The following is a 26,146-nucleotide window of genomic DNA, read 5'->3' on the forward strand; positions in this document are numbered from 1 at the left end:
ACGGACCAAGCCGCTCTGGGGCATGGGGGATCTTCCCTGACCGGGGCACGAACCTGTGTCCCTTGCAACGGCAGGCAGACTCTCAACCACTGCACCACCAGGGAAGCCCTCACTGAATACTTTTCACAGAGCAAGAAACTGTTTGAAGAACAGAAAGATAAAGTTGAAAATGTGATTATTGAAGCTAGTCAGCTACAGGCAGTAAGTTATCCTATAGGCCTTATTACACTCTATAACTAGACCACTATTCCAGTGGTTCTCAAATTTGAGGGAGCATCAGAACTACCTGGAGTGCTTGTTAAAATACATATTTGAGCTCCACCCCTAGAGTTTCTGATTTCTTAGTTCTGGAGGGAGCCTGAGAATTTGCATGTTTAACAAGTTCCCAGGTGATGCTATACCGCTGGTCTGAGACCATGTTTTGAGGACCAGTGTTCTAACACGTTATTGTAGCCAAGACTGAAACGTTTTAAAAGTAATTTAAAATACTTTTAATACTTCAAAAATACCTCTAATGTTTTAAAATAAAAAGTACTGATACTTATTGTTTTTATATGCCTTTATAAATAAACTGTACAACTAGACCATGCAAATGTCTTCATGATAATTTAAACTACCTAAACTGTCATTTACATTTATTTAAAAAATTTTTAATAGATCTTTATTGGAGTATAACTGCTTCACAATACTGTGTTAGTTTCTGTGGTACAACAAAGTGAATCAGCCATATGCATACATATATCTCCATATCCCTTCCCTCTTGCGTCTCCCTCCCACCCTCCCTATCCCACCCCTCTACGTGGTCACAAAGCACCGAGCTGATCTCCCAGTGCTGTGCAGCTGCTTCCCACTAGCTATCTAGTTTACATTTGGTAGTGTACATATGTCGATGCTACTCTCACTTCGCCCCAGCTTCCCCCTCCCACCCTGTGTCCTCAAGTCCATTCTCTATGTCTACATCTTTACATTTAACACTAACTATCCCTACCCTCATTGTCTTGTGTGTAATTAGAAGTTGCTAGTGCCCTGATATCTAAGGAAATCTCTGCATATTTTTTGTTCTAAAATGATTGTAGCAGGATGGATAATGCATTCAATACAGATTAGATATAGAACAGGGGTAATAGCTGTTTTAGCAATACCTTTTCCAGCTTTCTATATTGTCTACTTTAATAATGCATAGCTTTCACTTATTCAGTCAACAAATATTTACTGAGCACACAGTGTGCACCAGGCATGGGAAATAACAGGAGTCAATACTATTCGACACCTACCACGTGTTAGCATCTATGCTCAACTAATTCTCACAACAACCCTACAAGGTAGGTGCTATCATCATCCTTATTTGACAAGTGAAGAAACTGAGGCAGAGAGGTTGAGTAAGGTTGTGAAGCAGGGATTCACATTCAGCCCATGAGACTCCCAAACCTGGACTCTGAATTGCTATTTGTCTACAGTCTTTAAGGTGACTCAGAAGCATGGTAAGTTTTGAATATAAATGGAAAACTAAGTGGGGCTCCATAACCCAAACTTGGGGGTTCAAGGATGCTCTGTAAGTAAATGTTTTAAGGAGTTGTACAGTGAGAGGGAAGGGCGGGGGTGTCCTAAGCAGAGGGAAGTCTCACAGCAATTGATTGACAAAGAGAGGGCACTGGTAACATTTTAAACAAGTGAAAAAAAAAGTTTGGAATGGCTAGAGAGCAGGGAGAAGGCAAAAAGGCTGATGATCACTGGGCCATAGACCAGCTTGGGATCCATGAAAGGAACACAATTCTAGGCCAAAAATAATTGTTTTCTTCTCCAAACCTGCCTATGTATCTTCTATCTCCAGAAATCCAAACTCAAAACTTGGGTAGATTTGATATATCTCATTCCATTACCCTAACATCTATCAGATGCCAAAGCCAAAGTTTTCTATTTCCATACCCCTCTCCGTTCCCAGTGAGTGGGAAGCCCTAACTGTGCACTTAATCTCTCTCATTTAGATGAGTAATAACGATAACAACTTACATTTGCTGAATCCCATTCTATGTGCCCTATACATGCATCTCATTTAATGCTAACAAACAGTCTCTTAGGTAGACGAAACTCTGATCCCCATGTTTGTGATGAGGAGTGGGGGCAGAGGGAAGTAATCGTGGCCATTCAGCCAATCAGTAGGAGAGCCAGGATTCAACCCAGGTCTGACTAAACCCAGCTCTTAAGCTCCCCGTCATTACAGTCTAGTGAACTGCAACAGATCCTAGCAGGTATCCTAATACCTTTTCACCCCTTACAAACAATACCACTCATGATAGCTCCTTGCTCAGTAATCTACCAGGATGGGCTACTTACTATCTCCTTGATGTATTTTGTATTTTCCAGTCTCTGAGTATCTGAAGATGCTATTTCCTTCCCCCCGTAGCTCTGCATTTTGAAATCCTACTCAATCATCAAGATTGCTCTCAAATACCATTAGCTTCTTAAAGGTTTTTTGGTCCCCAACTTTGAATTCCCATAACACTTTATTTGTGTAATTTGATCAACTCATCACTCTTTTTTTCTTTATGGGCTAGAAGCTTCTTGAGGACAGGGACACATTTTGTTGATGCTGGAGGTCATGTTGCAGAGCCTTGACTACTGGTTGAACAGAAATGCAGTAAGAAGGAAACCGAAATTACTGTAGAAAGAGGCAGAAATGGAGATTATATCTTAGCAAGGACTCCATCTAAAGTCATAGAACTGAGTTACTTGGAGAATCTATAAAATATAGCAATGAATTTTGGTTTTTGCATAATTATTTAAATTCCAAAACATAACTTCACTCTGGTTTAGGTAGGAAAAATCATTCTGAAACCATACTTCAATTTCTGCTACTTATCCACAAATAACCACTATAATATTCATTCCTCCTTAAGTACCTTGGTTAATTAAGCATGGAATCATTTTGAATCAAATAGCCAAAGAGAACAAAATATCAGTTAAATGAGGTTCATCTAAGTTTTCAAAGTAAAATTCTTCCATGATTCACAACGCTAAGTCATTTGACATTTGAGGTGTGAATTTTTCACTTAGGAAGAAGATAGAGTAAACTGTGAAGGGGTTGGGGCCATGTGTCATTTGCTAAGGTAGTTACCGGGACTGGTGAAACGGTAGTGCTGGAATACACCCATCTCAGCAACTATTAAGGGAGCCTCCACATATGCATGCATCAGTTTTTTCTCAGCAAAAGTGATGTTCCTGAGGGAAGGTCAGATCAGCATGACAAACATGGCTAACTTTGGGATCTCAATCATTCCAGGCAGGAGCACCTTGCTTGCCTGAAATATAGTTATTGCCCCTTGCAGAGGCCAGTGCTTAATAGCAGGCAAAAATTATAAATACATTTGAAATTTTCCCAGCTTGTTTTACCCACCAGGGGTTGCTGTGATTTTCAGGATAAGTTAAAAATAAGGCAGCAGGTCAGAACATGAAACGTTAAACAGGTTAACAATGAAATGGCAGAATACTTCTTTTCCCCCCGTAAACAAAAGAAGACAGCCACATACATGTACACATACATGCACATACGTGGCAAATAATAAAGTGCTGCTTTCTCTGAAGTCCTTAAAAATATAGGCATGAAATACATAGAAAACCTTTAGTTTTTCAGAATCTTTTCTGAATGGAAAGAGAGCTTTATCTGACACTTTGCACAGGACAAAAAGAATTATAGGTATCGGGGATGGAAAAGAACATGCAGACCATGTCTCTCACAGAACAGACCAAACCACCGAATAAGTAGCATCGTTTTTGTTTCAAGGGCAGGCGCAGATACAGCAGTTTCACCTTCTGATTCTATTACCAACACTAATCTCAAAGTCCCTTTTGCAAAAATGTTCCTTATGTGAACACCTCTTTAATAAACTCTCACCCAGTAAGGGGATGAGAACATCAAAGGATCTTCTGGACTGGGATTCTGGAAAGATTACCTTTGAAGCACAGTTCTTTTGGTAAAAATACTAGAAAGAGCTAAATAGTAATGATGTTATTATATAAATTCCTTTCATTTGATTTTCAACCCAGACTGCCACAGATGGAAAGAAAGTTGGCTAAACGTGCTGCTGTACTTGTGATACTAACCAATTGCTCAGGAAGGAAGACATGGACCAGCAAATACAAGCATTCAGCACAGTTCTCTTATGTGGCAAGTCAGGAGAAATTACCAGGAAATGGATGCTGAGGCCTTTGGAATGGCAGAGGGTCACATTCGAGAGACCATCCTATATTGGGCCTTCCTGTGGAACTGCTGACCACATGCTCCCTTGGCTGTGAGGGTTAAGACTTCACAGGAAGCTAATGATAACAAGGAAGTAAGGAAGATTTAACTGTCAGAAAATAGGCAGAGCAGTGCTGTTAAGAGGGTACAGAGCTCACGAAACAGCGCAGCTTAACAAAAGGGAGAGGACAGTTTCTCAGAACAGGAAACCAATAAACAGTTTGTTTTCTTCAAAGGAGATAGAACAAGACAAAAGCAGGAAGTGCTGTCCTTCCTTCATCCTGCCGGATTTTCAGTGGCAAGTCAAGTGTGCGCATCAATCACAATAAGGGAGAAGAGACCGACATGATACCACCTTCAATTTTTGGAAAGAAAAATACAAAGATGTATCACGTCGCACACTCTTCTTTATTCTGTGCTTTCAAATAGTCCAGTGCCACACTCTGAGTATTTCCCACTGAAATAGCCCCATGAATGCCAAATATGACCTCTTTATAAACTTCCTGTAGAGTTCCTGCTATTTAGCATTCAAGACAGGTATTTGGGCTGGAAAAATAATATTATTCCACATTTCTCCAAAACAAAGATTCTGGGTCCACATTACTTCAGTGCTTGTTAGCCTCAAAGGCCCTTGCTTTGCTGTGGTTACAAAGAATATTCCACATATTTGGATAGTTAGAAGTCAAATATTTTTTAAAGAGACTATTTGCCAGAGAATTCTAAGAGAATGGATACTAACCACATGCCCTCCAAATTTTGTATAACACAGAAAATGATGAGAACAAAGAACTTATTTTCACTTATAATCTCATAGTTGCACAATTAATTTAATATACTCCCTGGTGGGCTTGGCCTATGATATCACTTTCTGGGATAGAAATCCAATTTCACTAAATTATATTAAATGAGAGTGAAATAATATATACAGGCTGCCTGGCTTGTAAATTTGGTTGGTTACACAAATTTTGTCTGTAATTCTGTATTTTGGATACCAGAATACATATTAAAATAATGAAAAAGAAAACAATCAATGTTCAAAATAGTGGTTAATCCCAGGTAAGCCTGCATAAATCTATTTACCCCATAATACCTATACAGTATTGTGTTTACAATACTACAGAAGTGGTAATGTACTAGAAGAAACAAGTATAGCTAACATATTTAGTACTTACAACTGACCAGAAGCAACACTTAGAGCTTTGCATGCATTCTCTCTTTTAATTGTCACAGAAATCTAATGATACAGATGAGGACTGAGCCTCAGAATGATTTTGTGATCTGCTCTGGATCACGCAGTAGGTAGTAAGGATAGAAGTTGAGCTTCAGAGACAATAGTAAATGCTAAGAAACCTAGGCATCTAGTTCCTGCTGACTGTGGGCCCATGGACAGGTTACTCAACCACCCTGAGCCTCTCTGTTTTCTCAGCTACAAAAGTAGAGCTGGGCTCACAGATTCTTTCAGCTCCCTTTAGTCCAAGAATTCTATTATGCCATTTGCTAACTTCTAGATGTAATTGTCTTTGACTAGAAATGCTTTCAGAGTTTCAAACTGGAATAAGATCAGCATCCCTTTCCCCCTTACTGGGGGCAGGGGTGGGAGTTGGTGGGGGCAAAGGGGGCTGGGAGAGCTTATAGGAAGAAGGAATTAGATGTGCAGTTGGGAATTCTAGAGGACATATGGAAAAGGGGTATAAGTAACTGTTAGATGGGGAACGAGGGACTTGTGAGTGTCTGAGTTCCTAGCTGGAGCTCTGCTATTGGATTCCTCTGCATGCCTAGGGGCTGCCTGGAATATTTCTCTCTATATGCAGGATTTTACTCCTCCCAGGACCACAGTTCAAAAGAATACACAATCAAAATTTCTTTCCTAGTTATCCTATCCCTGAAACAAGTACATAGTCCTACTGAGGTTTTCTAACCACTTTTATCACCAGCAACCAACGAATTAGATAAGAAGTGTAAGGGCTTCCTGCTATATATCCATGCTGCCCCCTTTTGTGTTGTTTCTTTTCACTTTGACCCTTGTAGAGAAAGACCAATGTCTTTGGATAAAGAAAAGATTGAGGGAAAGAATCCATCTGAATTTAGAGAAAAAAAATCTAGACTTCGAGTTTTGACAGCATTTCTCTTTAGGAAGAGTCGGGAGCTTCAGTGAGGAGATGAGGCCGTAACTCAAGATTCTGCCTTCCAAAGCACTGAGTGTGGAGGAGTCCAGTAGCGGAAAGTGGGGAGTGCATCTCCCCTTCCCTATTTTACCATGGATCTTCTCAAAACATAAAAGAGGACAAGAGGAAACAGGGATAAGATGATGGGAAAGATAACGAAGGATCAAAAGGAAACTCCATGGTACAGAAACATGGAAGGAAGGGGTTCCTTTGACCAGTACTAAGGAGGCTTAATATATAAGAGAGGAGGTTCAGGAAGGCTGTATATTCAAATGTGGATATAAACACATGTAACAGAATATTAGACCCAGAGTAGGTATCTTAGAGGTTATCTGGTCTTATCACCTTACCAACAGGAGAATTGTTTCTGGAGCATCTTTGACAGATGGTGAGGCAGGTTCTGTTTCAGTATGCTAAATAACCTGTTTCCTTCTTGGACAGCTCCAACAGTTAGAAAGTGCTTGTAACATTATCACCTCCAACTATTTGTTTTGGAACAGGCTCACATAGGGCAGGAAATTAGTCTTAATTATTTTTGTATCCCCAGAACCTCCAAGTTAGCGCACAGCGCATGCTCAGTAACTTGTTTGTTGGATTAATGTGTAAGTAAATTAATGGATATAAACTATCTGAAGAAACAGACTAAAATTTACTTTCCAATCCATACAATAACTCTTTATATATGTGATAGCAATTATCAGTACTAAACTTTTTTTTTCAAGTTAACTATACTCAATTTTCTCAACACCCACTATTCTGATGATCTAACTCGGGGAACCTATCATATTACCCATATGTGCCTTTGTCATTTCTTATATAGATTCAAAGGAAATAAAAAACAAAGGGTAATTAGAAGTCCTTTGACCACATCTATTCTACTTTATTATTAGCCATAAAAGTCCTTTGAAGTTTCTAAAGCCTCCTTAAACATTTCAATAATATACTATGTGTTCATTGTAAAAAAAAAAAAAAAAGAGAGAAAATAAAAATCTCTCATAATCCCAACAATCTGAGTGCATCTCCTTCCAGCTTTTTAAAAAAGATTTTTAATGTAATTTGTCGTACTGCATATGTCATTTTATACCCAACTTTTTACTTAATAATATACTATGAACATTTCTCATATTATTATTAATTCCTCACAGAGACCATTTTAAGTACTTACTATATTTCATTGGAAAGCGATCCAGTTATTTATTTAACCAGTACCTTCTTGTTGTACCATGCCCAATATATCACTATAATAAATAGGACTGGAGAAAAAAAATCAATATAGAAGAATTTTTTCCACATCTTTGATGATCAGTTTAGGACAAATTGCTAAAAGTATAGTTACTAGGTCAAAGGGTACACTTTTCTTTTTTTTTTTTTTTAAGGGTACACATTTTTAATAAGACTTGAAATTCTCTTTCTTGAGATGCCTTTCCCAGCCTTCAAGACTAGGTTAAATTCCCTTGTTATATATTACTGTAGCACTCCGCAGTTTGCTTTCATAATCTTCATCACCATTTTAAATACTTGGTTATATTTAATTTCTCTTTAGACTGCTAATTGCACTAAAGTACGGCCATGAACATTTCTGCTGGTTGTGTTTTGCACAGGGCCTAGCCCATAGCACATACTCAATGTGCATTTTATTTTATCAAATATTGTTAAATTGCCTCCTTGAAGGGTGTTTGAATTTGTACACTTGAAGCACTGTTTGCATTTACCTACCTCACTGCATCATCACAGCATCACCACTAAAACAGTGATACCCCAAATGGGGGCAAAACACTGTCAGTGTGATTCACTTTTTAAATTAAAAAAAATTTTTTTTTTTTTACAAATGAAGCCCATGACTTAGAACTCATTTCTCAGTTATTATGAATTCACTGAGTGTATTATGTTCTGTATTGAAAATTCAGTAAGACTGTGATCTGAACATTACCAGCTCTCGGGGCAGAAAAGTTCCTTCCTGGCGGGCGATGACCAGTGATGCAGTCTCTCCCTGCTTGGTGCTCCTCAGCATGGCCACGAGCTCTTCCTGAGTTCGTCCAGTGACATCTCTGCCATTTACCTAATGCAGGCAACCATATGAGCAGTCACAATTAAAACACTTGCCATCCCCTTCTGCCCTAGATGGTTTTTGAAAGCAAGCAGCAAATGGGCTCCCATGATCAATGAAGCTCTGGAAAGATGAAAACTGAATACATGAGCCCAAACCAACTATGTTTATGATACTAGCAATATACCAACCATCATTATTGTGGTGCTGGACAGTCTCAGACATTCAGTAATTGGCATCAGCAGTTTTCCCTAAGACATCACATTCTTAGCAAGGACAAATCAAACTGACAGATACCAGAGAATGATTCCTCAAGTAGGAAGGAAGCTGATTTCAAATGCTTAGCTGTTACCATTCTCTGCCGAATACAAATAGGAGAAATGGACGGTTATCACACAGTAAATTCTTGAGGCATAAGTATTTTTGTTATAATTCTACAATTTTCCATGTTTAGAAAATTATAGTCATCAGGTTACCAGAGATTATTGGAGATTGTAATTTGGAGCTACATTAGTCATTTGGCCCATTTTCTATCATGATCTAGAACTATATACAAAGCTATAGTGCTACTTCCATGCCATGAGAAAGTTCAATGGAACTAGCCAGTTTCAATGAATATGATTTCTTGAAAGGTAAATTGACAATATATATTCAGCCAAGAAGATGATGCTATCAAACAAAAATAAATGACAAAAAAAAAAATCCTCTTGCTTTGGGTATTCCAAATACTTCTCTATATGCATAGACCAACCCGAGACAGGCTGGCCCACTCTTGGAGAAGTTGAAGGGAACTGTTACAAGGGCTTGGGTGCAACTTTGAAATCCTTAGCCCTAATTGAATATATGATGAACTCGTGGATTTGACCCAAATTCCCCAGGGACTCTAAGAGGCGGAAGTAAGAAAGAGGAGATAAGGAGAACTTTTCAATATCATTTGGCCCCATATCGTTGCCCTTATTGAGGACTTACAAAGATAGGCTATTGAGTAACCAGTTTTCTAATTAAAGTCCTCATCTTGTCTATAAGTACAGTTTTCAACATACTGAATTCAAAATTTAATACATTTTATATACTTATTTCAAACACCAAGAAAGATTTTATTGAAGGTATTCCTTCTAATTCTTACCTCCAAAATTCTGTCCCCTGATTGTAGGCGGCCATCTTTTATTGCTGCTCCCTTTGGTAAAATGTTTTTTACAAAAATGGGACCAGGACCATGTATGGAAGAATCTCTGGTAACCACAGTGAAACCAAGTCCTTCAGGTCCTAGCGTATAAGACCAGGAAAACGCATGGTCACCTTCAGCAGGAGTAATATTATATTCAATTTTATAGTTAAATCCACCTAATTTAGACTAATGCAGAATAAGTGAAATATTGACATTCCAGTAAATATTTTAAATATGCTTCAGTTTTTCTGGGTTTAAATACAGATTACAGTTCCTTACAGGCCATGATTGTATCACAGTGAATTTAGGGCCAGTGTAGATATATAACACTTCCGTTTACTAAGGTCCTAGAAGAAACACCACATGTTATCTATATACCTGGGAGACTGATTTCTCAGTAAACCATAACCTGACTTCATACTTTCCTGAGAAGCAAGAGGCCATCTGACATGCCAGGCTTTCAATCAACTAGCCAGCCTGTGGTTCCCCCTCCCCCTGAGTCTCCATTCCTTGTGTACTGCATCCCATTGTCCCATCACTCGTTCCTGTTACTCCTGTCCCGCTCTCTTGCATCTCCAGTTTCTCTCTTTGAGTTTATGTCTTTTTTCACTCTATGTGAAGGCATGCTTAGATTTCTCTACCCTAAAGAATCCTTACGTCAATCCTACTGCTTCTTCAATCTTCCATCACCAACTACCTACCCATGACTGTATCCAGTCATTTTTCCTATTCTGATCTTTCCCCTTTTCTAGCTTTGACACTTCTCACCAACCATTTTCTTGAAATTAACTCACCCCTTGGTATTCATGTTTTTAGCTTTTGATTATTTTCCTGCCTCTCTGATCACAACATGTCTGTCACTCTTTCTCTTACCCATCGTTCTCCCACGTAAACATAGATGTTCCCCAAGCATCTGGAACAATCTGTCCTCTAGACTTGCCTGGCATGCTCCTGGCTCCAGCTACCATCTCCCTGCAGATGACACTGACATCACTTTGTTTGTCTCTAATCTCTCTGGTGTCAGTCTCCAGCATATTACCATGCACATTCTTCCACAAGCATTTTAAACTTCACTATGAACTTCCTTCTCCAACCCAGATCCTTGCCCTTTCTACTTAAAATTCTAATTTCTTGTAATGGTATCTCCATTGCACAAGCCACCCTGGCTGAAAACCTCAGCAATAACAGTAATTCCTCTCTCTTCCTGCCTACATCCAGTCAGCAATTTAGGCATACATATTATATTCAGACAGACACCGTGCACCCTTTACTGATCCCTTGTTTTATGCTCTCTTCTTTAGTATATCTTTTTCTGTCAGATTAATCTTCCCAAAACACAGCTGTGGGATGTAATATTCTTTATTTTTGTATTCAAGGCTTTCTGATGGATTTTTAAGGTCATGTTCTGTGTCTGATTTATCTATTCTCAAAGCACTCAACCCCATGTCTTATACATAGCTGCACAATTTGTATGAAAAGCACAAGTGATGTATTTACATAAAAAGCCTAACTGTGCCTCCTATCAATACATTTTCTTCCCAGTATAGAATTCTTATAGGAGAAAAATTTTGACCAGAGGGTTTTTCAGAATAATCTCTATAGCCCAATTAAAGGTACATGTAATTTGCTTTAGATATATGTGAATAAGTATTCTAAAACTACCTTGTGATCATTACATTTCCTATTAATTCAGACAAGAATCCATAAAATCTTGGTTTCTTTTGAATGGACTCTTGAAAATCACAGTGGGTTGCAGAAGGTTGCAGTGGGGGAAGGGATTATCAGGAGAAGTTACAAAACAAACAAAAGCACAGAAATACATGAATGTGTATGTGTGTATGTATAATATTGCGTAAATATCTATGAACACACATGATCTAGTCTTATTGTTCTGGGCTTCAAATGGATGAAAAAGTTGAAAAAGATGAAGAAAAAAGGTTATACATACTTTTGAAATTAAGAATACTTGAAAAATTATTTGCATTGTTGAATTAGTGAAATTAATAATTACTACATATTTGCTGAGGAAAAATTTTTGCTGGTATAAAGCTATCTTAGAGAACCAGAAACAATATATTGCCTTTTCAGACTTGGACTAAAGGATGCTTCAAAAATCACTAATCTTGCTTAAAACAGACAACTGAATTTCAGTGCCTATTTAGTATTAAGTTGTGATACAATAACACTCTGTTCCTACCAAGTTTGTAATGGTTCTTTCTATTTCACAGCAGGTCTTTATAATTTTCTTGCTTCAAATAATTTACACTCTCCAGAAAAAAGAATAAGAAAGTACTACGATTTTAAGAAATTTAAGTTACTGCAGTATACACTTAAATCTATTCTTTGACTCAATTAAATGAAGGGAGAATTAACAAAATTAGCCTTAATGCATTTCTCTTAACCAATTTTACATGTTACAATAATAGAATGCTATTAAGCATAATTTAATAATTACCTTTCTTTAGGTCAATCTTAATTTTCTTTGCATTTTTCTTGCTGCCAAACCCCATAAGCGGGGAGAGAGAGGGAGAGGATGGCTTTCTACCTAGTCTTGGTACTCGGGGGCTCTTGCTTTGCTGCAGGGAAGTTAATGCATCTTCTTCAGGACTGCTTGTTCCTGTGAGATTTACTGTCTTTATTCCTGATTTTCCATGGACAGGAGGTGGCACCTTTGTTCTCAAAACGCCATCATTGTTACCAAAAATGTTAAGAGGTCCAGTGACTGATTTTTCATACTGTTCCCGGTTTTGAGGTGGAAGCACATGAAGCAGCACACTTGGAGATTTCATTGCCTGACGGAAGACGTCCTGAGCCCTTGAAAGACAGTGAACATATAATGATACCACTTCCTAGCATGCCATCCAAAGCACCCAGCCTCACGGCTATAGGAGCATCCCAGGAGCATAAGCACAGGAGATACTATCACTATTACTACCAATATGACTTTGCTAACTAAATGCTAGTTACCATGTATGGCCTGCCCATTAGGTGCCCCCACACTGGGCTACATGTGCATTATCAACATGCACGATTCTCTCATTTAACCTTTTTAACAACCATGTTAAGTAAGTATAATTAGCTCTCATTTTGCAAAGTGAAGAAGTGGAGGCTCAGAGAGCTTAAGTAACTTGTCCAATGACCCACAGCTTTTAAGCATTTCTAAATCTGAAATTCTACCCAGAAGTATTTACTGAAGTAAATATAAAAGCAAGCTCTAATTTTAAATGGAACAAACATCTTTCATAGTCTCCATCAGATTATCATTTGGTTTCCTTTTAAGACTTTAATCTAAAGTACAGGTCTTTCCTAATGTGGGTTGTGTTGCAGAAGCCCAATTCTGACACAAACGTTTCTTCACGAAGACGTTTGGTAGGTACGTTGGCTGTATCAAATATCACAGTGGACTGGCAATCCAAAATGCCTCCCTGTTATTCTATTATAGAGTCCCTAATGTTTTTACTTTTTTGTCTTAGCGCTTTGTGCTTTTCCTCAAATTTCCTACTACTTTTTCTTTCCTTCTTCCTTATGTCTCCTTATACCTTACGACTAGGTAAAACAACTCTCTTTCCCAGCTTTCTTGCCAATGAAATGAAAGGTTAGAGAAAATCTGGCTCATCTGGGAGGCAGAAACTTTTTTGTTCTACTGTTTCTCTTTCCTATTTCTTAAAACTCAGAAGTGATGGAGGGAACTCCAGCAGCCATCTTGTGACCATGAGACAGCTTAAAGCTAGCATCCACATAAGAAGGATGGCAAAGCAGAAAGATGGAGGATGCCTGACTCACTGATGATGGTGGACCCTCTGTTCCAACTCTGGACTGCCATCTCCACACTTATTTGTCCTTAGAAAAGGTAAATTTTGTTTAAGCTACCTTTGTTTCAGGTCTCTGTTATTAGCAGCCACACCAAATAATAATTCATCATAATTCCAACTGCTATCTGAGCTCCCCCTCACTTTATTCACGAAGAGCTTACAATGTTAGGGGAGGAGGGAGAAGACTTCATATAGACAGCCCAACTCCTCTGGTCAGCTCCTTGACTAGGAGTCAATTTCTACTCCACATTGAATTTTTATAACCCTTGATTTCTACCTCTATAATATAGGGAGAATAATGTCTGCCTTGCATTCCTATTAAGCCCTGGTAACAAGCATAGTGATATATAAAAATAATATCATTATTGATAATAATTATAATTTTACCTATTATTCATTATTTTTAGAAATACACTCTTCAGGCTTCATTTTCTTCCACACTTAAGCAGCTACAGCACTGCCCCTCCACCCAACACAATATTGGCAACTAATGGTCACAGAGAAGATATATTATGAGTTGTTTTGGTTGAAACAAGAGAGGTTGGTGATCATTACTAAAGAATATTCATGATTATTCCCTTGTTCCACTGTAATGCCAATATACATATAAAAAAGCATATGCAGACTGTTGCATACTCTAATTCTTAGGTACAAAGACCTATTCCTGTAACATTTTCACATGCAGAGAAATAATTTCTTGAGGGAGAGTATTTTAACTTTTTTTTCCATTTGTTTCTATTATTCAGTGAGTCTTCACAGTCATCTCTCACAGATATTTAGTTTAAGGAAGACTACTGACACCAAGTAAGTTAATTAATAAGCTGAACTAATAGTCTGTGAAGAGTTCTTAAATACCAGTCTAACTGACCTGTATCCCAAGAAAAACAAACTCATCTATCGATGCCCCAGAAAGACAGCCAGGCAGAAGGTTTGCTCTATTCTGCAGTTTGCCCTTCTCAGGGCTGTCAGGGACATTTGCAGCCCACCTCTGGGTATGCTAAAACACAGGACGTATTTGAAAATGGATGTTCTGGGGTCAAAGGGAACTTACCAGAAGTTCTACCTACATTTTTGATCATAATGAGCTCAGTAATGATTATAAGCATTCGAGGAATCAATAAAGTAAATAAAACAATGAAAAAAAATGCTTACTGAGCAAAGGTTTTGTCTACGAGGTCCACGCTGTTGATTTTTACAATACATTCATTTTCGTGAAACAGTCCTTCCTGCTTGGACCTGCTGTTTTCTTCAATGCCACGGATGAAGAGCCCTAGAATCCTAAATGCAACAGTTAGGTTGAAAGAGAATGACTGAATAACCTGCGAGTTGTTTCTCCATTTGTAACTGTTCAGAAATAAATATTGGTTTCTATTTATGAAAGAAAGTATGCTTTATATTCAGGCAACTGTTATTTAAATCCTTAGTAAACAAACAAACAAAAAAACCCCAAAAAAACACACTTGCACACATGACTCACTAAAGAGAAGAGGCCCTTCAAGACACATATACATAAACACCAGCCCAGAGCACAATGACCTACAATCCCATTCCTCATGCTTGTAGTTAACTTAAAAAAGGCTAGTGTTGCTCAGTAGAGTTGAGGACACAGAGGACTCATGGCTTCGAGAGGGCTTCACAGAAGGGCTGACTGTAATAAGTAAGTTTGAGTTGGTGCCCAGGGGGCAGCTCGATGTTTGATAATGGGAGAGGATTAGGTATTCACAGTAGTTTTTTTGCAGTCTTCCTACCTCTTCCAATAGCACGCATTTGAAGTAGTAAATGTTTAGCAGAGATCATATTACTCCGTTTAGAAGGAAGTTCGGTCCCATTTGTTAGTGCCACTGAATCAAGTGTGTGTTGAGTGTTCTCTATGCACTTCTGAAGGAGGAATATGAGACAGGGCTGTAGGACCAGGACAATGGCTCAGCACAGGCTTGGAGTACAGGAGAAACGAAAAAACTGGAGCTATAAGCCTAGAGTCTTCATAGAAGGATTTGGGAAGAAAATGGGATGTAAACTGGATCAGAAGAATGAGTGGGATTTGGACAGGAGGAGAGAGAGAATACACACAGAGGCAGGAACGAACAGGTGTGTGTAAGGGGAGCAGGGTGGGAGCTCACACTGGATATGGAGGCCAGTGCCACATGAAGGGGCCTTGAACACCAGCTGATGGAGGTATCTGATGAGGCTGGAGTAATACTCATGCCACTCACTGCTTTTGAGCGAGATGGTGACCGGATGAAATTAGGGCTTTGGGAAGAGTTGTCTGAAATTTCAACCAGGAAGAGTCTGGATTCAGAGAGGATCCCCTGAACCTCCTGGTGCTTCGGGGCTGTGGCTTAGAGTCAGGAGGGGATGGGGTTGGAGAAAAAGAAAAGGAGAAAGAAAGCTACAGCAATAAAAAGAATTCAATTGTGTGTGTATGTACTCGCACGTACCTATTACATATTGGTAGTATTTGAACTGAAAACTCAAAGAAATCAAACTTGTGTATACTTTAGCCATTTCTCATGTGAGGGATTTCCCTGTTCATTGCAGCATGTCAGGGTCCCAGGTGTCTCAGGATAAAACAGACACGTCCTCCAAGAGGAGTCTGCTAGATGTGGAGAAACCACCACCTCCTCTTCCCTCATCCTCTTGTTTTCCTACTTTGTCACTCTCTTTCATATAGGGGCCTTAGGTGCTATTACGTAGTCCCTTTGCATTAAGACTCAAATCTAAATAAAACATGAACACATTTTATGTGTGCATAATAGGGTCTGCTATAAAAAAGGGAAGTCTCTAATGAAAGTGGAAGAGAAAACCATCTTCCTGTTTGGAGCTGCCACAAAGTGGGACCTCAGCCTCCAGGGCCTCAGTTCATCTGATGAGCTCATGTCATCTCAAGACAGCCGGAGGAGAGCACATGCAGGGTTATTTAGATCTCTACTTTAAATAAGTTAAATGAACACAGTACGCTGACACAGGAGAGAGCAGAGCTAATAGTCACGTCACCTATTGTGGGGAAAGCTCAGGGTCACAGGTCAAGTGTGCAGTGATGCTTCATTTCCTACTTCTAGTAGGTTAGTAAATTAATCATCTTCTGGGTGGAAGAGAATAAGGGCCAAAGCTACTATTTGATAAAGGATCTGAGATTTAAATTAATATATTTAAAGTACTAATCCCACCTTAATCTCATAACATAATATTAAAAATTGAACTATTTGACATGTCAAAAAAAAAAAAAAAGGAAAGAATAAAATACTGTTTCTCTCCTAAACTGAACAACTCTCTAATAGTTCACATTTTGGATTTTTGTTATGGTGGATTCACAATAACACGACCCATTAGGAGGCTCACATGTGGTTATAAACTAGTTTATGTAAGCGATATTTTTTTAACAAGCATTCAAGTCCTCCTTTAATTTAATTCAGTACATCATCAGTCATGTAATGTTACTCCCTAGGATTTAATTTCACATTTTGGGAGATGAATTAATTCTTTCAGGCCACTGGGTTGCAATTTAGCTGGCATATTACAGCTGGAGTATGCTATGTGAACCTCACTCAACTAAATAACCTAACTTTCCATGAAAAATTTATTGACAGAATAAGCCCAACTGTAAAACCCATATGTCAGAGGTAATTTTGGTAAAATGTAAAACTAACTGATTTTATTAGTTTGTTCCCTGGCAACAAACCACTCCTGCCTTCCTTATTCTATGGAAGGGATGGATTCCTTCCAGTTTGATTTCATCCAGACCAGTATGAGAAGGCTCAGAAAAGAGTCCTTCTTTATTCTCTTTGCCCCAAATGGGCGAGCTGTGGATAGCTATCTCATTTGGGAACAAGGCTCTCAGGATTTAAAAATTAATGCCATCGATGAGTTATAGGCCGAGATGAACCAGTTAATTTGCATTAAGAAGCAGTGATAAAGGAGGCCGAAACCCACAGCCCCGCAGAATAAGAGGGGTAACAATTGCTTCTTGCTCTTCTAATGATCACTTAGGCACAAACCTACGCCCTGCTGGCCTCCTCCTTTTTTCCCACTGTATCACACTGCCTAGGCTGCTCACCAGCTTAGAGGTTTTACCTAAACATCTCCTCTGCTCACATTATATATCACTCATTCCTTCCTTCTTCTGCCTCATATTCAGCTGTCTTTACTATGAAACAGGTATATTATGCTATCTTTATTTACTGATAATTAGATTTTATGCTTTAATTCTAAAATAAAACTATATTTTTTTTTTTTCGAAAAAAAGAATGAAATTAAGTTGCTTTTTACTTTCAGGGACTCTTGTTTTGTATTGTTTTTTCTTGCATTTTTGTTTTTATTGTGCGAACCAATGGTCCTCCGTACAAGCAGCATTCTGCACCCCAATGAAACCATTGAGGCCTTATTTAGTACAGCAGCCAGTGTGTTGTACTCGGGGTGTTCTAACTTTGATTAGGGACTTAATTCTACAACAGGTGTGGCTCTATTTTTGTAAAAGAAATTGAAGGCAGAGCAAATTACAGTAGTCTTAGTAAATAATTAAATGTAAATTCTAATTTAAAATAATGACACAAACCAATACATGGAAGGAAATGAAGAACTAAGTCTACCACTATGACCTTAACTCCCCCCATCCCCTGTGCTCACACAGGGCAACCATATGGCATGATGAAGTCAGACACTTGTCTGACACACTCTGTATGCAATTGCTTCTAGACACATGGGTTGAGTTAAGTGTGCTGTTTCAGCCTGTACTCATTACTTCTTAACTTTTATTGGCTCATGTCTCCACTTCCATATTATTTTTTATGTTTTTTAATTAAATTTCCTTTCTATAATACCAGTGGATAGCAAAAAATACACACACACACACACACACACACACAAACACAGAAAATTATTTCACCAATTTACTGAACAGTTGACCATGAACTTATAAAAGTTCATTTCTGAACAAGGTTTTTCTGTTTTAGCCAAAATAGTATTAATCCTAATAATTTACACATTTGTATGTTGTGTGTTTCACAAGGAGCATTCACATTTTTAATGTGGTTTAATCCCCACAACCTTGATGTGAAGTAGGTATTCACAAGAGGCAAATTTAGGGGACTCACGCAAGGTTATACAAAAGAGAACAGAGAGATTCAAGTCCAATTGTTCCAGATCCGAGTCCAATACTTTTTCCGATTCTATAAAGCTTATGCTAGAAATCAGAACTAGGAAGGATCAGGGGGTAAATCAATGCATTCTAGTGTGTTTTCCTCATTTGAAGTGAGAGAAGGTGATTTTTGGTCTATAGGGTCAACTTGTTTTCTGAACAATTGAAAATGATGTAGGGTGACTGTCATGTTGTATATTTCTTCATGTTTTGAAAATTGGGATGATCTTGTGGTCTATTCCAGCTTCATTAAGCTAAAGGGCCTAGTAATTTAGCCACACTGGTATTTCACAAAGCTCTACCAGTACACCTCTGACAAAAGCCATTAGAATTCCTCGTGACAACTGGGTAAATACTCTCCCTGTCTATCAAAAACAACCTCAGCTTGCCCTGTGCCATAACCCATAACATTTATAAACATGCTTATTAACACATACAGGAAATGAGACAATAAGAGCCACTAGCTTTTCAGTTCATTTTTTTTTAGGGGACATTCATTCCAGCAAGAGCTTGGCATCAGATGTTATTTGCTAAAGAAGGTGATGACTTAGCAATTACAGGTAGCAGATGGCTACCTACTGAAAATGATGCCAACCAAAATATCATGACTAAATCTGTTCTTCCCGCTGTATGGCAAACCAAATTGAATAAATATTCAGAACCAGTAAATAAATACTATATAAGCTTTGGGAAAAGTTTTGTTCTAGAAAGAGCAATGGAGTGAGGTCAAGTCAAGATATCTGGATTTTGTATGACCTTGAGAAAAATCAACCGACTTTTCTGGTCTTTGATCACCTAAGCTAAAATCAGGTATTTTGCCTTTTCAATGATATATTTAATTTAAGAAAATAAATTTAGCAAATTAATTAAAATCATATCATATGGGTGAGAAATTCATTTTCTTTAAGTTTCTGACAGCCTTTGTCAGTGTCAGTCTAGTGCAAAAGGTAGTCATCCTATTGAAAAGTATTATAATAACGTAATATCTAATACTAGTTTTGTAAGGTTGCTATAACTAATTTGTTAGAACTAATATTAACTCTCAGACACACACTTTAATTCCCATCAGTAAAACAAGTTTTACAGCCAGTTAAGTAGACACAAATTTCAGGAGATGGTGATGCAATCTAAATTACCATTTACCAGCATGGATTTAGAAATATAATGTCTTTAAAATTTCAAAAGGATGCGATAAATTATTTTTAATTGGTTATATTTTATTTTAGAACAAAATAAATAGAATAATGGCATTTTGCTACTATAGCTAAAATCAAAACATATTTAACTTCTGATATAACTACTTATAATATTAGAATATTTATTATCCTAAGTTCTGTAAACCTGAGGCATATCAAGAAATATCCATTTGGACCTAGAGTCTGTCATACAGAGTGAAGTAAGTCAGAAAGAGAAAGACAAATACTGTATGCTGACACATATATATGGAATTAAAAAAAAAATGTCATGAAGAATATAGGGGTAAGACAGGAATAAAGACACAGACCTACTAGAGAATGGACTTGAGGATATGGGGAGGGGGAAGGGTAAGCTGTGACAAAGTGAGAGAGCGGCATGGACATATATACACTACCAAACGTAAGGTAGATAGCTAGTGGGAAGCAGCCGCATAGCACAGGGAGATCAGCTCGGTGCTTTGTGACCGCCTGGAGGGGTGGGATAGGGAGGGTGGGAGGGAGATGCAAAAGGGAGGGGATATGGGAACATATGTATATGTATAACTGATTAAATTTGTTATAAAGCAAAAAAAAAAAAAAGAAAAGAAATATCCATTTGGAATTACTATATTTCATTTAAGTGTATTTTTGAACATTAAAAAATTCAGTTGCTATATTTCTCTAACAATATGTTAAAGTCTTTCCACGATTTCTGTCTATGTGTCACTGATAAGAATACTTTAATAAAGTACTTCTTAATTAATTGTAAATGCCGAAGCCATGATTTCTTTTCCATCGTATCCTAGAAGTGATGTTATTTTGTTTCTAACACATAAGTGGCCAACAGAAGTATATCTTGAGGTGTCTATCTAAATAACAGAGACATACACTTAATCCCCTTCTAAAAAATGTTTGGGAAAATGAGCTCAAGTCAAGTTTTGCATTAGTATGAGCTTCTGATATAAGGAAAACATCTTACCTTCCACTCAGAGATGAAAAGAAAGGTACTACATGTATTCCCAAAGGGCCTCCTTCCCCAGAAATCTCCACTGTTCTTGTCATATTACTGGGACAGAAAAAAAAAAAAAAAAAAGAAGAAGAAGAAGACAAATGAGTTCCTGCTAAAAAAACAAAAACCAAAAAAATCAGATGTGGCATATTAAAAAGAAAAACAAAAAACCTTAGGATTATAAAAACTACTGTAAATTCAACAGCAGAGATGAAATCAAAAGAGTACATGATTTGCTGGTATGTTCAGAAGATCCAGGAAATAAAATGTTTAAAAGGCTATCTGATTTCTTATATTTTTCCTAGAAGAGGAAAAAATGGAAATGACTACGTACAAAAATAACTTCCTATTTAACTTAATCTGCATAAATCAACATATTTAAAAGGATGTACACAAAAATGAAATTTCTCCCCATTGAAACACACTTGAAAATTACTGAATAGATGATAAAATACATTGAATTAAGCATATCTATGGTTAAAACATAAAGGAGGATTTTTCCTCCAGAACAGAGGAAAAATGAAATAAAACAAATTTTTATTAGAAAAAGCACATAATTACATTTTAAACAACTGTGAAGCCAAAGTTGGTAATACATATGGGCATGTTCGAAGCATTATAAATCAAAACTAAAACTTGCCTTTCAATAAGGCCTCAGTTGTATTCGATGGAACAATTCCAAATTTTCACCTCTTAGTGTTTTTTTTTTTTTTTAAGACGTAGAAAAAGAAGTTGAAAAGCCTGGAGAAAATGTATTACAGAAAGAAATGGAAAGCCTGACCTGTCTAACCTACTCCAGATTAAGGAAAGGATGAGCTAGAAACATTAATGGATAGTGTGTATGACTGAAATATACAAGGCACTGGGAGCTTTGGAGTAACGGAAAGTGGAACTAACAAGTTTTTATAAAGATGAAAAATAATAACCATGAACAATTATTGGCTCCTTTAATCCCAGAGAGAGAAAATAAAATTGTCAGAGGAAAAATGATAAAGTTGAAGCAAACATCCCCATTATGGAAATTGTAGGCAGGTCTCTACTGTTTCCTATTTACATGAAAATGACCTGAAACTAGATGTCAAATTAAGAGCTACAGCTGCTACAAATACATTTCTGCTCCAAATTGAAAATGGGAAAATTTTGGCTCCTTGCTGGAAAGTTGAAAACAGCATTAAGAAAGCAAAATGCCTAATGAATTCACTCTGCATGAAGTACTCCCTAAATTATCAGCAATCTAAAATAAATATATTAAATATATTCTCATCAGTGGATTAGGCTTATTTTTAATGTGTTTTCATTGCAAAGCTATTATCATTAAGAACTGCAAAAAAGAGCATGTTAGTTTCCAACATTTATGGAAAGGGATGGAATTTCAAAACTGATAGTAAATTTCAAATGAGTTTTGCTCAGATACTGCTGATATATTTAAACTTTGTTCAGTCAAGCAGGTTATATAAGAAGCCTGGAATAAAAGTTAGAAATAAAATAAATCTTAGAGTGCTAATATCAAGGGATAAAGTAGATTCTTCTCTATACTTTCTGTGTAAGCATAGGCACTATATGAATATACGCATATGAAATCCTAAATATAGGTATGCATTATAAGTCCTGAATATAAACTATTTGGTAGGAAGAGAAAGTTGTGTAGCTTTCAATGGACTGTGAAGAAATAACTTTTATATAACAGATTTATAGTACATTCGTAGGTATTTGAGGAAGACTAAACCCAAAGCATACACATTCTAGGGTTATGATATTATTGTAAAGACTTCTAAAAACAGAGACGAAAATTTTGTTTAACCACTGAAACTTTATTATCTCTACCTTTATAACATAATTTTATAGTTTTACACTTAGAGCATAACACAAATCTTTCCTAATAAATGTATTAAATATCCACATGCTGATAGATAGCATTCATATGCATTATACAGGTGCTTTTGGAATATAAGTGTTTAGTCTAGACAACAAGATTTCAGCTTAAAAATTTTTAGAATGGCTTTATGGATTCTTTTTTCTCGTTTGCAAGTATTTCTTTATCCCACTCAAAACCTCTCCTATAAAACATAAAAATTCTATATGTATCATACTGACACCTACTCTTTAGTAATCATCAAACTTGTATTTTTACATTTACTTAAAAGTAAATCACAAAATTTGTTAAAGTAATCAATCTTATTTCAAAACACTAAAACTTTGTTGGAGGATGCAGTATTAAGGTTTATTTCAACTTTATAAGGTTCCCTTTTTCAATATTTCAGAATAAACTTTTATGCTATCTTTATACATGATAGTCACATTTTTTGGCTAGAATGATATTTGACAACCTATCGCAAAAATATTACTATCCCAGAAAAAGCAGCATAAAAGACTTTCAATTTTGTTGAGTGTTAAATGCAGATACTTAGAGAATTAGATCTATTATATCTATAGACAAGCATTATAAGTTTTACACAGACTATGTTTTACCAAGATCTTTATAAATTGTTATCCATTATTTGTTTCAAGATGGAAAGAAAAGCATTTGAAAAAGGAAACTCATAGACCAGTCCATCTTTTAAAATTTATTTTAAAAGGGGAAAACACCACTCAGTGTTTTATATACTTGATGGAGTTCTGTGGAAATCCCTGTATATATATACTCTCATGGAAGATAAACATAGCAAGGAGGGCTACACACAATTACTTGAATACACATCTCATAAAATGAGATTTCACTAAGATGTGAAAATATGCTATTAATGTTATTTGTTTAGGCAAACAGCACAGTAGAGTTCAAGGACCGGTGAGCAGGGTATGCACATTTATGTTTTGGAGGCAGACTGAGAATGGAAAATGTAGAGAATGAGGTGAGAAGGCTATTCTAGCAGTGGAAAGAGAAAGGGATTGGCAGCTATTTGTGAAAAACAGATAAAAAATGAATTGCGGGGCAAAGGAAAAGTATTTCAGTTACAAAAAGAAAAGTCGGAAGATTTCACTAAGCTCAAAAGAGCTAATTCAACTTTCTAAGACATACTAAAACAAAAGCAGATAGTCACCAAGCAGGTCCAGTAGTATTAAGCAAGCTACATGTTCTAAGCTCCAACTGACAAAATTGATTCAAATAATCACTAGAACCAGCTGCTACCTACCTAAGATTTTAGTACAAAACTATGGGTGAAAGTACAGAATCAGTGGTTTAAAATGAGCCTGTTGTGAACGGCTATGGCAAGAGCTAGATGAAAAATGCTTCATCTGGTTCCTTCCAGCAGAAAGACGTGAAGCTTGAGGGAGAGAAGGGGCTGCAGACAGATGGTTGTAGGTCTAATTGCTCCACACAAGGCAAATGCACGGCATCTTTAAGATTAGTCAACCCAGTGATTGGCCACTAGTTTAGGGTACGGAAGAGACAGGTCTGAGGGCAGGGAAGGGGAGATACTTTGTTTCAGGAGGAAATCATGATTAACTTATGAAATTAGAGAGAAGTGTATCCTAGTGGTGGCTCTGAGCCAGGTGCCTGAGTAGATCATTTAACCTAAGACCGCAAGTACATTTCCTCATTTGGACAATGAGGGAATTAAGATAAACTCCTAATAGAGTTGCTGGTTTTAAAGAAAAATATAGAGAATAGTATATAAATACATCAAACACACAGTCTCTGGCATATACAAAGGACTCAATATCAGCTATTAGTAATATTATTAGAACTTTCTGAAGGAACAAAGAAGCTTATGGGTTAAAAGGCAATAACCTATTTCAAACTTTCCAAATTTTCCTCAACTTGATTTCCTCAGTAAGAGTTTTTTTTCTTAATCCGTAAATACTGTAGGATTTGCTTCATAATTAGACTGCTGACAGAGAACACAGTGGGTAATAATGAGTGGAGAGAAGTTACTGGCAGGTGTTCTTTGGGGACTGATATCCAGGACTGTCATATACAGCAATGTGAGAGATGGATCACAGAGAGAGACCTCCAAGAAGAGCTTGCTGATGACGCCGAAGGCTACTTGACAGTGAAATGTCTTGGGTTTCTCCCCCCAGTTTTACTGAGATATAATCAACAGCACTGTATACGTCTAAGGTACACAGCATGATTTGACTTACATAAATAATGAAATGATTATCTCAGTAAGTTTACTGAACATCCATCATCTCATATAAATACAAAATTAAAGAAATAGAAAAAAACTTTTTTCTTGTGATGGGAACGCTTAGCATTTACTCTTTTAACGACTTAGGAAATGTCTTGTTGATACGAATATACTGAGTAAAAATCTAACAAAGAATTTGATGTCAAAGGTGGTGGGATTCACTTAATGCAATTAATCAAGTAGTTCCAATGAAGAAGCTCTGCAAGGAAAAAACAAAGTCTAATGCTTGAGGAGTTCATAATCAGCAGGCAGATTAGGACAGGTAACAAAAAATAATACAAAGTAATAGAATAGTAGTAGTACTTGCAGTATGTTCTCAATGAATGTATGCTATCTGGGGGGAAGCAGCATGTTAATCATCTTCTGGGTATTATAACATGTACTCACATGAAATGTACAAAGTAAACATATCACTTCCATTACAGATAAGTAAACCGGTGCTTAGAGAGATTAAATAATCTGTCCAACATCACACCATTTATATAAGGTAAATTCAGGACACAAATTGGAATTTACTGCTTCTCAGAGCAGTAGTTTTCAACCATTTTGACAAGTAAGTTTCAAAGCAGAGGTGCTTTCTGATGAGGTTCAGAGAAAAGGGAACAGGATCAGGAAGGAAAGCTGGAATCAGGAAAATCTTCTCAAGGGAAGTAGAATTTTAGATGGAACTGAGAAAGGTAAATGAATCTTCAACCAGAAAAGCTGGTGAGGGTGTGGAGAGATCATGCACAGGAGAGGAAACAGTTTGCACTGAGACACTGAATCAGGATGGTTTGTGGACACATGGATTGTCTGTGATACTAAAGAGAGAAGGAGGAGAGGGGAGGAGGGGGGAGGAAGGGAGGAGAACAGAGGTAAGATAATGAGGAGATAAGGCTGACCTATCAGCTTGAGATCAAACCTCAGTGTGATATGTCAAATTCCACAATGAAATAAAGCACGTTTAATTTTTTAGAAGATGGAATCACTATAGGTTTTGGAAGATCAATGCAGTGGTTTAGAAATATTTTACTTGGCAGAGATGTGGGATCTACTGGAAAAGGGAAAGACAAGGGAGAAATTGGTACCTGAGGTAGGAATTAGTAAATTACTGCAACAATGTAGCTGAGAGGTATTACGGATTGAGCAATGATTATAGGAATAAAGCATGAAAACATGGAGAAAGATTCAAGGTATTATGAAATGGACTCTGTCAATAATTTGCAAAATGAGAGGCCAAGGAGAAGATAGGATAAAATGTGATGACAGTTTTCATCTTGGGAAAAGAGG

The 26,146-nt window shown here is 37.1% G+C and overlaps 1 protein-coding gene across 4 annotated transcripts in view; it reads right to left on the reverse strand.

Annotated features, from left to right (window-relative positions):
• The window catches only part of PARD3B (par-3 family cell polarity regulator beta), a gene marked incomplete at its 3' end in the record, with an annotated part of 1,052,967 nt that overhangs the window by 488,973 nt on the left and 537,848 nt on the right, over positions 1–26,146 (reverse strand). For all 4 annotated transcript variants that reach the window (XM_079710158.1, XM_079710159.1, XM_079710156.1 and 1 more), the window contains exons 6-10: positions 20,718–20,804; positions 14,582–14,707; positions 12,073–12,431; positions 9,576–9,715; positions 8,333–8,461 (exon numbers count right to left, since the gene is read on the reverse strand). In XM_079710158.1, the coding sequence (XP_079566284.1) occupies positions 8,333–8,461; positions 9,576–9,715; positions 12,073–12,431; positions 14,582–14,707; positions 20,718–20,804 (841 nt within the window). The remainder of the gene's footprint in view (positions 1–8,332; positions 8,462–9,575; positions 9,716–12,072; positions 12,432–14,581; positions 14,708–20,717; positions 20,805–26,146) is intronic.

This window comes from Hyperoodon ampullatus (assembly GCF_949752795.1).
Source record: "Hyperoodon ampullatus genome assembly, chromosome: 8".
Lineage (NCBI taxonomy): Eukaryota > Metazoa > Chordata > Mammalia > Artiodactyla > Ziphiidae > Hyperoodon > Hyperoodon ampullatus.